Source organism: Macrobrachium nipponense, chromosome 13, assembly GCF_015104395.2.
Source record: "Macrobrachium nipponense isolate FS-2020 chromosome 13, ASM1510439v2, whole genome shotgun sequence".
NCBI lineage: Eukaryota > Metazoa > Arthropoda > Malacostraca > Decapoda > Palaemonidae > Macrobrachium > Macrobrachium nipponense.
Window position 1 is genome coordinate 57,391,970 of NC_087206.1, and position 12,907 is coordinate 57,404,876.

Here is a 12,907-nt window from a genome sequence, read left to right on the forward strand (position 1 = left end):
CAGTCTCTAAAAGTTTTCACACAAAAAACCTTATTTGTGCAACATTTCGCCTATTCAATTTCTCCAATATCGATATTCACATGAACTATAATATTTCATATGTCCAAAATCACATTCATCGCTTAATCTATGGATGGATATTTATTAAATCGCATTTCAAAGTGTAAATAGGACAATTATCATATGTTTACATCAGTAAATTGTCGCTTCGACAATATACTGATAATTTTTCATTTTGTATATGCGCATTTCCTGCAATCGGGATACTTGGTAATTCCCTGGTATATCATCAAATAATTCTGCATACCCATGGTGTCCGTTACCATCTGTTTGACTACCAATTTTACAGTCTGTGTGACTGTCATTAACAGTCAGTTTGACTGCCATTTTTTTTTAGTCTGCTTGACTGTCATTTTTACAGTCTGCGTGACTGCCATTTACAGTTTGTTTGACTGCCATTTTTTACTGTGTTTGACAGCTATTTTTTTTACAATCTGTTTGACTGCCATCAGTCGGTGTGACTGCTTATTGTTCCTACAGTTCTTGTAACACTGCCTTACGTCCTTCGTTAGGGTTATTTCCCCCTTTCCGTGGAAGCTAAGGCACAGTCTTTGTAACAGTGCATTCCTGAGTCTAAGTAAAACCCATTCCCACCTTCTGTGGAGTTTATTGTAGAGTTCATGTAACCGTGCCTTATGTCCTTCGTGGCGGGCATTCCTCACCTTCTGTGGAACCAAAGTATATTCTGGGAATCCAATCCCAGTCGTTGTGACTGTCAGCCACCCTCTTGGCGACGATTAATTCTGCCTTTTCGCCATGCATAAATCCACAATCCTTGTGAATAATTCTACGTCTTAGAGATGATCATTCCCACATTCCGTGAGTTCAATTTTACAGTCCGTGTGACAGTTAATTCTACGTCTTTCAGATGATCATTCCCACATTTCATGGAGTTCACTTGTGCAGCCCCAATGACAGTTTATTTTATATTTCACCGACCTTCATCCCCACATTACGTGGAGTTCAATTTTACAGTCCGTGTGACAATTTACTTTACGTCCTAGAGATGATCCTTCCCACAATCTATGGAGTTCAATTTCACAGTTCTTGTGACAAATCATTTTATGTCTTTGCGACAATTGATTCCCACATTTAGAATCCAAGTACCAGTCCTTGCAATTCCCCATCAAAAGTCGTTAATCGTGAGAAAAGCTTTCTTTCTAATCTTTATTATCAACAAGTAGGTGCTTTAGCCGCCGGCCCCCCCCCCAAAAAAAAAAAAAAAAACAAAAAAAAAAAAAAAAAATCTGTACGTTTTGTTCAGACAAATGTCCAAAAAACTTATCGAACTCTCACAAACACAATTCAGACTTGTGTGTCCACATGAAACACGTTACACCAACACACAAGCATGTAAAAAAGCAACGCACAGTCACTGCCCCACTCATACTTCGAGCTGGTGAATCATGAATTAAACGCTCATCAGCAGCATGTTGAATTCCTTCCACACAAACTACCATTCTCCCTTATTTTGCTTGCGCTCTTGCACTTCTTTTATATAATACTTTGGAAGCCATTCGTGCATTGGAACTTGAAGAAAAGGAAAAGACTGTGCCAGAAAAATGTGGAAAGACATAAAAAGCTTAGATAGTTATGGAGTAGCTACTTATCATGAAAGTGGAGGTAGGGTGGGGGGAGATTAATACCTCAAAGGAGTCCTGCTGTAAGTACTCAGCCGTTTAAACCTGATGTCCAGCCTTCTGCTGGCAACATCAGAACCCCAGAGAGATCCAAGGAAGTTAGCCACTGTAAGTTCTGTGTGTTGCAGTCTTTAGTAAAAGGCTAGGCCCACCACCAGTAACTGTGGAAACTGTTGCCTTGCAGTCTTACTTTTTAGTAAAAGGGTAGGCCCACTACCAATAACTGCAGTTGATGACAGCAAGAGCATGCTATTGTAAAAACCCCTTTTGCCAAACAATAAACCGTGCCTGGTGTTTTAAGGAACATGAATGCAGCTAGGGCGTCCCCTGTAAGCGACACACATCAGAATCGCCCTACTCCCGTGATAAATGAGCGAGGGGTGCCGCATGATTCATGACTGCAGCCAAAGAAGATAGTGCGAGAATGGAAGATAAGAGCAAATACGTATGACATGGGTACTCTAACACGAAGACTGGGGGAGATAGCAGATGTGATGGAGAGAAGGAAGATAGATTTCTTGTGTGTGCAGGAGACTAGTTGGAAGGGGAGTGGGGCTAGAGAGAGAGGAAATAGGTATAAGCCCCACCACAGCGGGTCACAAGAGGGAAGAAATGGAATTGGAATTACATAGGTAACAGCTGGAAGGAAAAAGTGGTAGAAGTAAAGAGAATAAATGGTACGCTATTGAAGATTCCAATAACACCATGGGATAAAGGAGTAAATATAATATCAGCATACGCTCCTCAGGTCGGGTACCAAGAGCAAGAGAAAGAATTATTTAGACAAGGAATTGAGGCTGCCATTAGAAGAGTGAAAGAGGAGGAGAAACTAATAATAGGAGCTGATATGAATGGCAGGGTGGGAAAGAAAAGAGATGGGTATGAGGAGGTACATGGAGGCTATGGATTTGGAATTAGAAATGAAGATGGTGATTATATATTGGAGGTGGCTCAGAGTTTTGAATTGGCATGCATGAACATATAGTTTCAGAAGTTGGATAGGTACTTGATAACTTAAGAAAAAGTTGAAGTGCAAAGCCAAATAAATTACATCCTGGTTAGAGGAGCTGACAAAAGCAATGTGATGAACTACAAAGTGATTTTGGGAGAAGCATGTATTAAACAACATAGGTTGGTGGTAATGGATTTGAAAATGAGAGGTAGGAAATCCAAGAAGAGAAATAGGAGTCTAGCATGAAGATTTGGGACCTTAAAAGAGAAAAGGAGGAGCAATTTAGGACTGAGAGAGATGGCTGGAGCGGGGCAATGTGGAATTTGGACAGGGTAACAGAGTGGAAAATATCTGGGCAGACATGAGAAAAATATGAGTGGGGGAAGCCGAGGAACTGGTGGGAAGAACCAGCGGATATGGAGTGTCGAGAGGAGAAAAGTGGTGGTTGATGGAGAGGTGCAAGAATCAATTAAAAGAAAATTAAAAGTAAGGCATGTACGGGCTGCAGAGGGCTGGTACAGAGAAGAGGAAAGAGACACGAGAAGGAGGGGTAGCTATGGCTATTGGCAGTACGGCAGAACATTTGTATGAAAGACTAGGAACAAGAGAAAGAGAAAAGGATATCTATAAGATTTCAAGCTTGAGAAAAAGGCAGACACAATGTGAGTAAACTGGGTGTTATCAAGGATAGAGATGGAAATATATTGCATAAGAGACGGAGAGAGTATTTTGAACAACTTTTAAATACTGAAAATGAGAGAGAGGAGATGGGGAAGCAGATGGTAGAGGGACTAGTGATGGAGATACAGGATATAGTAGTTAAAAGACCATTAAGTAAAATAAGGAATGACAAAGCACCAAGTACACCAGATTTCCAAATTGAAATGATCAAATTACTAGGTACAGATGGGGAGAAATGGATGCTGGATTTATTAAAAACTATATGGGAAGAGGAAATAATGCCAAGGGACGGGGAGGTGAGTCTAATGTATATATATATATATATATATATATATATATATATATATATATGTATATATATATATATATATATATATCTATATATATATAATATATATATATATACAAGCAGAAGGGAGATGTCATGGTTTGTGGTAACTATAGGGAAATTTAACTAACACAGCATGGATTGAAAGTTTTAAATAGGATACTGGATGAAAGATTCAGAGAGATTATAGAGATCGGGAAACAGCAGTATAGTATAGATTCATGAGAGGAAGAGGGATGGTGGATGCCATCTCCATAGTGAGACGGCTACAGGAAAAGAGGCTAGAGGGAAACCAGGAGCTATATTGTGGATTCATAGACCTAGAAAAAGCTTACGATAGAATCCCAAGAGAAGTGATGTTTTGGTGTTTAAGGAACAGGAAAGTCCCAAAAAAGTTGGTTAGGCTGGTCGAGATGATATATAAAAGAACGAGCACAAAAGTGATAACAGCAGTTGGGGAAACATAAAACTTTGAAGTTAGCATTGGATTACACCAGGGATCAGCATTGAGACCATTTTTGTTTTTGCTGGTCATGGGTGCGTTGGGTGAAGAGATCAGGAAGAAGAGCTGTGGGAGTTGTTGTATGCTGATGATCTGGTGATTACTACTGAAAATGAGGAGGACCTACAGAGAAGAGTTGGAGAGTGACAGGAGTCTTTAGAGAGGGGTGGCTTAAAGGTGAATGTGAATAAAACAGGTTTTGGTGAGCAGTAGAGAAGATAGAGACAGAAGAGTAATACAAAAAAGAAGAGGCTCGATTATAAAACAGGCAGAAAAGTTTAAATACTTAGGATCGACTTTAAGCCAAGAGAGAAGATGTGAGGGTGAAGTTGACAGTAGGATAAAAGCTGCATGGGGGAAGTGGAGAGATGTAGCTGGAGTGGTATGTGAGGAGAAAATGCCAATCCAGCTAAAAGTCAAGATACATAATACAGTATACAGTGGTAAGACCAGTGTTAATGTATGGAGCAGAAACATGGGCTCTAAGAAGAAAAGAGGAAGTAAAGCTTGAGAGAACAGAGATGAGAATGCTGAGGTGGATTATGGGAATATCGCTGCTTGAGAGATTGGAAAATGATGAAATGAGAAGAAGGGCAGGACTAGTAAAGATTACAGAGGTGATAAGAGAGTAACGATTGAGATGGTATGGGCATGTGTTGAGCATGGATGACAAGGAGAGAGTGAAGGGGGCTTGGGAGGAGCCTCTTATAGGAAGAAGATCGAGAGGGAGACAGAGAATTAGATGGCGAGATAAAGTGCAATTTAAGATATGGAGAGAAGAGGTTTGATGGAGGATGATGCCTTTGATAGAAGGCAGTGGAGAAGGCGCATCAGGCAACCGACCCCTTAATGTAGGGATAACGGTGGGAGAGAAGATATATATATATATATATATATATATATATATATATAGGATATATATATATACGTATATATAATATATATATATATAGGTGTAATATATATATATATATATATATATTATATCTATATATAGTATAATATATATTATATAGAGTATATATATATATAGTATATAGATATATATATAGATATATAGTATATATATATATATCATATATATATATATATATATATATTATCTATATGTATATATATATATATATATATATATATATATATATATATATATATATACATACACACACACACACACATATATATATATATATATATATATATATATATATATATATATATATATATAAGGTAAGCTAATACCAAAGGAATACTAAAAAAGTAACATTTCTTTATCCTTATAATCAAAGTTACAAATCAGTATTTTTAAAATCTCGAGAGTAGGCTTACCTGAAGAATGTCATAGGAAGGGATTTTGCCAGTAACTCTCCAGTGTAAGTAGAACCGCTCCTCCATGTTGTCCATAGGATGATAATCCTTGGAGGGGAGTCCTTCGAATTGTTTCCTTCGATCCTCGTACCAGGATCTATGCTGAGCTCTGAACTCGATGATGCCACAAACATTTCGTCTTTCTGGCCACTGTTTCCTTCTTCATTTGCTGAAGAAGATGATCTTGTGCTACTAGATAAAAAGAAAGTCACTATAGCCACTGTAAAAATCACAATGGTGATTTTACGTTTTAGGGATTTCATCCTGCAGTTTTTATGACTTTGCCATCTTTTCCTTTAGTGATTTTTAAATGAAAACAGATAATGAGATGTAGCTGCCATGAATTTAGCTTGTAACATTGTCTTTTACTCTCTGATCAGAGGCGGGCACTGGAAATAGTAGCTAATATTCTATGATGTTTGATGAGCATTTGAGGATACCACTTGTTATAACAAGAAGTTAAGAGTACTGAAACAAAGTGAAAATATTGACAGTTTCGTATGATATAAAAATCAACGGCCAAAAATAATTATTTTTCGTGAAATAATAAATCACAGCAGTCTAGTGTATTATACTTTAAGAAATGTGTTGTCTCACGCCATGCGTTAGAGCTTGAAATTATTGCACCTTCTTTCGGAAGAGTTAAGTTTTTGCAAAGTTCAAAGGACTCTACAAACACCGGTTCACTGAGCATTCACGAGAGTTGATTTAATGTTTTCTAAATTGTACCCCAAGATCGACCTTACTGCATGAGAATTGAAACATTAATAAGATACAGTTTATAATTATAGTAACTTCTAAAGCGTCCATCTAACGCTGACTCCCTTGTAAATATTAACCATTCAGTCTCAAGTAATTTAGAAACCGTCACCTCTTTGAACGATGTAAATATTCAATTGAAATGAATGAGAACTCGGTGACCGTACTTTGGTGTTCTGGCATTTGGAGGTGGATCCTAAGACATTGACATCATTATCACTTTTTCGGAACTGTGGATTCGTTGACCATTTTGTTGTAATTATAACAGCGAACAATGAGATGGTTGTTGACGTTATCACTGTGGCTGATGCTAAGCTGAAGGTTCTGTTCTCTCCATGGAAATTGGACCAATGAAATGACTCGGATCTGTAGTAAGGGAGGGGGAGAATGTTCGCCGATCTTCTACAACTTTGTTATTTACAATAGAAACACAAATGGCATCATTCGTAGACGTTGCAGCAGTGTGGAATATGTTGATAAGTTTATTATTTTGGTTGCTATTATTACTACAGCAATGATAACTAGCACAACAACCAATCAACAGGTTCACAGCTTCCCCAATCAAACGTCCATAACCAACTTATGACTGTTATGTCAAGGCGAGGACTACAGACTGCCTGCATGACCTTGAATTTGACCAAATGTCCTTGGTCAAGTTGGAAATGTATCTGCTGACTGTATCATGGAACAACATCTCACATTTGAACGAAACTATCTGTACCAGCAACGTTATCAGGAAAATATTAAAAAAGTTGTGGAGGGAAGAAGAGAGACGATACAGACCGCATATGTCTTACTATGGGGCACTTACAGAATTTGCAGGAACCGACGATGTACGGACGCCCTGGCAGACTTGCCTATTGGCCATCATCAAGATTTGTGGGGTTCCTTCCCATTTTAGTAATTATGATCATCATCACAGGATTTATAGTTATATGATTGATAATGACGATGATAGTAGCTGTGATGGTAAGTCTGCTCCATGGTAATATTCATCATACTGTTTCTTGACTTGACTGAAAGTGGTTATATCAGTTTCAATGACATTATTTTATAAAGACATTGAATAGTCTTTACCTACACATAAACGTTTGTTCACTATTTCATCTTTTATTTCAAGTTTGTTGACAAGAGCGCCGTCAAAAGCATTTGCTCATGAGAAATTTATCGTCCCATCGATTTAACTATTCTTTGTTGCAAATTCCTTTTTTGAGAAAGGGTTTTCTCTTCTTCGGTTGCACAAAAAAATCCCTTGACTGAGAAAATCTGGCAAGAATTTTATTACATCTCATATCCTGACCTTCATATAAAATTTGGCAAGTCGTTCAATTAGGTCATTTTGCATGTTGTATACGTAGTAAGTGTCGCGAGTGCTCTCATCAACTGCATTCAAATCCTTCAAGATTTTACTTTAATTCTAAGCCTTGCCTTTTTCTTTGTAGGGTTCAGTACCACACACTTTCCTAGAAGTCTTACTCATGCAGGACCAAATTGTGGAATAATCTTGAATCTATTCGTAGGAACTATAGAAGTTCAAACTTGCTGCAAATACTCTTTTGTCCGGCAGGCTGACAAGAGTTTATTTGTTACTTGTTTGTTTTTACTTCATTATTTGTCTTATTTGTTATCCATCGTATTTATTTTTCTTTGTTATTTTGATTCCTTATCTCTCAGTTTCCCCTTCTGTACGAGGTTTCTTTCTCTGTTTGGGCCTTGAGACTGTAGTACCTTCTGCTTTCCCAACAAGGGTTGCAGCTTGATTTGAATAATAATAATAATAATAATAATAATAATAATAATAATAATAATAATAATAATAATAATAATAATATCTAAGTCGGTGGATTCCACAACAAACTGACTTGTTCAATTTACACTAATATTCACTAATATGGACCATTCAGAGGAGAAGCCAATATTCTGTTTTGTTCTCACAGTGAAGCACCTATAACTGTCGTTTTCACACACTATCGAAACGAACTACCAACGCAGAAAGAGATATATTAGCTCTGCACTACCTACTGGTTGGGAAAGATATCGTTCGTTATCACTTGCTTTTTTCTCTTTCTCGAGCACACTGATAACATCATAGTATTAGTAGCTGAAGTAGGACAGCTGAATAAAAAATATGTCTGCAAATAATTCCTATGGCGTCTTCAGCATTCTGGTTTCGCAGCAAGTTAAAACGGTCATGCATTGATGGTATGGGCGCAGTTTTAGCGATTTTACTGATCTGGGTAAAAATTCTTAGCCATTTGTTCGCATTTTTGGCGTCGATGCACATTGGTGCTGCGATGCCCTTTTAATATAAAATATATCTGCTTGCCCGTCAATTCACAACGACTGTTATTAGGCATATCATGGCGTATGCCACCATATCTGGTAGAAAAATAATAGTTTCCCTTTTTAATGGCCATTATTATTCTTTTAATAAGCTATATTTTTCGTACGTAGGTTTTCGCCCTTCCATGATATGAGGTTGCTAATGAGTTCAATCAAACTTGAATATCGATGTTTTTATTTTAAAATGTCTCATCAAATTTTAGTAGAACACTGAGCTGATTAACAGCTCTCCTAGGCTGGCCTGAAGGATTAGATTTTTTTTTACGTGTCTAGGAACCAACTGGTTTTCTTAGCAACGTAACCTACAGCTTATTGTGGGATCCGAACCACAATATATGGAGAAATGATTTTCTAATCACCAGAAATAAATTCCTCTGATTCCTTACTGGCGGGAAGTGAACTCGGGCTACCTGTACCAAAAGATATGGCTAGTCCTCTGATGTGCATTTATTTGTTAGTCTGCTAGCAAAGATTACATATATATATATATATATATATATATATATATATATATATATATATATATATATATATATATATATGAACGGAGAAAGCAGGCGAGTCAGCCAAAGTGATAAAATGCACAGGGAGCAGGAGTAGGAACAAACATGGCGAAGTATTTTACACTTTATTCCGACGCGTTTCGCATTCAGTAGAATGCATCTTCAGGATCTGTATAATAAATAATGATCAATATAAATTAAATTGATTTGAAAATTGTCTAAAAATGATTTACAAACTAGTTAAAATGAAAACCGAAACTTCACACATAGATAGAAATACACTAACAATTGATAAAACAACACGAGAAATTGAAAGCACATACGTTAATTAAAAGTTCAGATAGAAAGTTAAAACAAAAAACTAAATAAATAAATTAGTAAAATACAAAGTTAAAAAAATATTTGAGGAGCGCGGGGGGTCGACCTACCATGGTAAGAGATAAACAAAAGCTAAAAGAATGTACACAGAAACATAGGTTTAAGAAAGATAGAAGGGGGTGGAGGTGGTCTGGTTGTTCAACTGCGGAACAGGTTGTTTAATAAAAAGGCTCTCGAGGATCACCCTTTTCAGGCGTAATTTTGATTGCGATGCATATTTGTCACGTGCTGTTTGGTGACTTAATGCTGATATGGAAGCCACGCGTGAACTCTACAACTTTGCTGTATATTATCCTTCTTTGGTGGCTATCGTGACGTCCTTCTGCTCTGCATTGATTAAGGTCCACAAGCTGAAGCTTCGTTACAGATTCCTGGGGAATTACTTACTGGAACATTTAGTACTAAAACCGTTCATTCCACGAAGATTGCTCAAATTGGCGGACCGACCTTTTGATGACTATCAACGTTTAATCTCGCAGAAATATATTGAAATCGCGAAAATAGATGTGCAAGAAGCATTTCATATTTTGAGTGAAAAGCGATGCAGTTTTCATATGCTCATTCCTGCAGATTGGAAGTACCCGCTGATGAACTGTTGTTATAGGAAGCTGAGAACAACATGCCGCAGAGTAAATAATGGACTAGGAAGAAAACTGAAGAATTTGATCGAAAACAGTGACTGGAATAATCATGCTAACCCCAATTTTGTGGTAAATTTGTCAAGTAGACCGTTCCAGGAAAATGTTCTCAAATGCTTTAGGTTACGGTTTAAGCTTTTCGTTTTCAAAAGAAAATATTGTTGCTAACTCATTTAATAATCTGGAAAGGAATAATAGTTTGTCCTGTGATGAGCTTAATATTTGTAAAGGTATTGTTTACGGTGCCATGTCGAAACCAGTGCCAGCTAGTATTCCTAGACGTTTTATAAAGTGTTACAATGACTTAAAAAATGATAATGATCTGCATATTACGAAGTCTGATAAATCCCAGGTTCTGGTAATAATGGATTAGGATGACTATGTTAGAAAAATGTACAATCTTTTGTCAGATCATGTAACTTATTCAGAACTAAGAAAAAACCCTTGCCAATGTTAATAATAATTTCAATAAGATATTATAAAGTGTCTTAATAGTAAATAATGCTCTAGTCAAACAGTTTTCCTCGCAAAGTGCAACTTTGCCGTACATGTATGGTCTTATTAAAACGCACAAGTTTGGTAATCCTGTCCGCCCAATAATCAGTTCGGTTGGTAGTGTTTCATATAAACTGTCTAAATGGTTAGTTAGGATTCTTATGCCTATTGTCGGAAACATATCTCAATCACATATAAGGAATAATACAGATTTTGTTGAAAAAAATCTGTAATGCTTGCGTAAATTACGACTTTAAAATGATCAGTTTTGGTGTTACCTCTTTATTTACCAATGTCCAAGTCGATGATTTATTGAACTTTTTAGCTGACGAATTAACAAAGCATATTTTACTTTTGGCTTCTGACAAAATTTTAGAGTTGATAAAATTATGCGTTAAAGATTGTAAGTTTGTTTTTAACGGAAATTATTACCATAAAAAATTTGGAATGGCTATGGGAGATCCCCTTTCCCCAGTACTTAGCAACCTATGTATGGATTTTCTGAAGTAAAAATATTACCCGGTATTTTGCCTAAGCGGGTTCCTTGGTTTCGATAAGTTGATGACATATTCTGTGTTTGGCCCATGTGCGAAAATTTGAACATATTTTTAGTCAAGTTAAATAATTTGGTACCTTCTATTAAATTCATCGTTGAAGAAGAAAATAATTGCTCATTACCGTTTTTAGATGTTTTGGTTCATAGAAAGGATAGAAGCTTTGTGTTTGATGTTTACAGGAAACCTACCAATGTCTGTTCTTATATCCACTATTATTCAGACCACCCTGTTAATGTAAAACTCTCAGTTTTTTGTAGCATGTTTTTAAGGGCACTACGGATATGCAGTCCGGAATTCCTAGACTCGGAGAATTGTAAAATTTATGACGTAGTAAATAGGTTAAAATATCCAAAGTTTTTAATCGACAAATCTTTGCAGAAAGCTAGAAATATTTTTTATTCCAGTAACACTTCAAAATATCATTGTGTGTAATTCCCCAAAACAAACTAGTGGCTGTATTTACACGATTCCTTGTGCTGGTTGTAATAACAAATACCTTGGTCAAACTGGTAAAGAATTAGATTACCGTCTAAAACAACACCTTACGCAGTTCGAACAGGTCAATCGACAAGTGCTTTATTTGTACACATGAATGATTTTAATCATAGTATATACTGGAAAAATTCATCTGAGGTCATTTTTGTAACCATATTGTAAAAAGAAACATAATTGAATCTGCCTTTATTAAGCATTTTAACAATCAATTTATGAATCTGAATTCAGGTCTTTTTAAGATAAACATGGATGACACTTTTTTTCCAAACTCTTTCAACAGAAAACTTTATACAAATATTCAACATGTATTAATTAAAGACAGGGATAACGGTAGTATACGAGAACACTACTATTTTTATACAAGCTCACAATGGCCAAATGCATGCCTTAAATTAGGTTCATAATTTTTTTTTTTTTTTACATATAAATTTTTTGGCATTGTGCCAAGTACTGGGGCAACTAAGGCCATTCAGCGCTGAAACGGAAATTGACAGTAAAAGGTTTGAAAGGTGTTACAGGAGGAAAGCCTCAAAGCAGTTGCACTATGAAACAGTTGTTAAGAAAGGGTGAACAATAAGACGGAAGAAAGAGAATATGAACGGAGGTAACAGTAAAATGAATGAAAGTAGTTGCAGCTATGCGCCGAAGGGATGCTACAAAGAACCTTAAGTAATGCCTACAATGCACCGAAGGAGGTGTACTGGCGGCACTATCCCCCTACGGCAGCGGTTTCCAACCTTCTCTAATTCTCGCCCCCCTTCAGTGAATGGCACGTTCTCTGCGCAACTCCCCCCCCCCCCCCCCCAACCCCTAACTTCCTGAAAGATACTGTAATTTACCTGGCATAGTCGGCACATGTCAATCATTCGACAATATCATATATTAATATATAATATATTCTAATATATAGATAATTATATATATATTATATAATAATATATATGCATACCCCCCGGAGAAGGGTGAAATGAAATGACTTGAACCGAGCGCTTTCATGTATTTCTACACCTATCAGGGTTCAGGTACAAGTGCCAAGAAAACAAATACAGAGTCACAAGAAGACTTCGTGGCAAGACAAATGATGCTAAAAAACAAACAACGCTAACAACTACCAGACAGTCCTAATACTTAATAGCCTACTTGTTTTATAATACCCTTCGTTAAAATCTCATCAACTATGTACAAACCACTAGGTATTAATGTTGTGT

The 12,907-nt window shown here is 36.6% G+C and overlaps 1 protein-coding gene across 5 annotated transcripts in view; it reads right to left on the reverse strand.

The window, feature by feature from the left end:
• The window catches only part of LOC135225800 (carbohydrate sulfotransferase 5-like), a 28,654-nt gene extending 20,368 nt beyond the window's left edge, over positions 1-8,286 (reverse strand). The window contains exons 1-2 of one of the 5 annotated variants that reach the window (XM_064265295.1): positions 8,226-8,286; positions 5,493-5,825 (exon numbers count right to left, since the gene is read on the reverse strand). In XM_064265295.1, coding sequence (XP_064121365.1) covers positions 5,493-5,794 — 302 coding nt within the window. In that variant the 5' untranslated portion in view covers positions 5,795-5,825; positions 8,226-8,286. Of the gene's footprint in view, positions 1-5,492; positions 6,000-8,152 lie in introns of all 5 variants that reach the window. The other 4 variants (XM_064265294.1, XM_064265292.1, XM_064265293.1 and 1 more) reach the window with 4 other exon arrangements.
• Between the last annotated feature and the right edge of the window lie 4,621 nt (positions 8,287-12,907).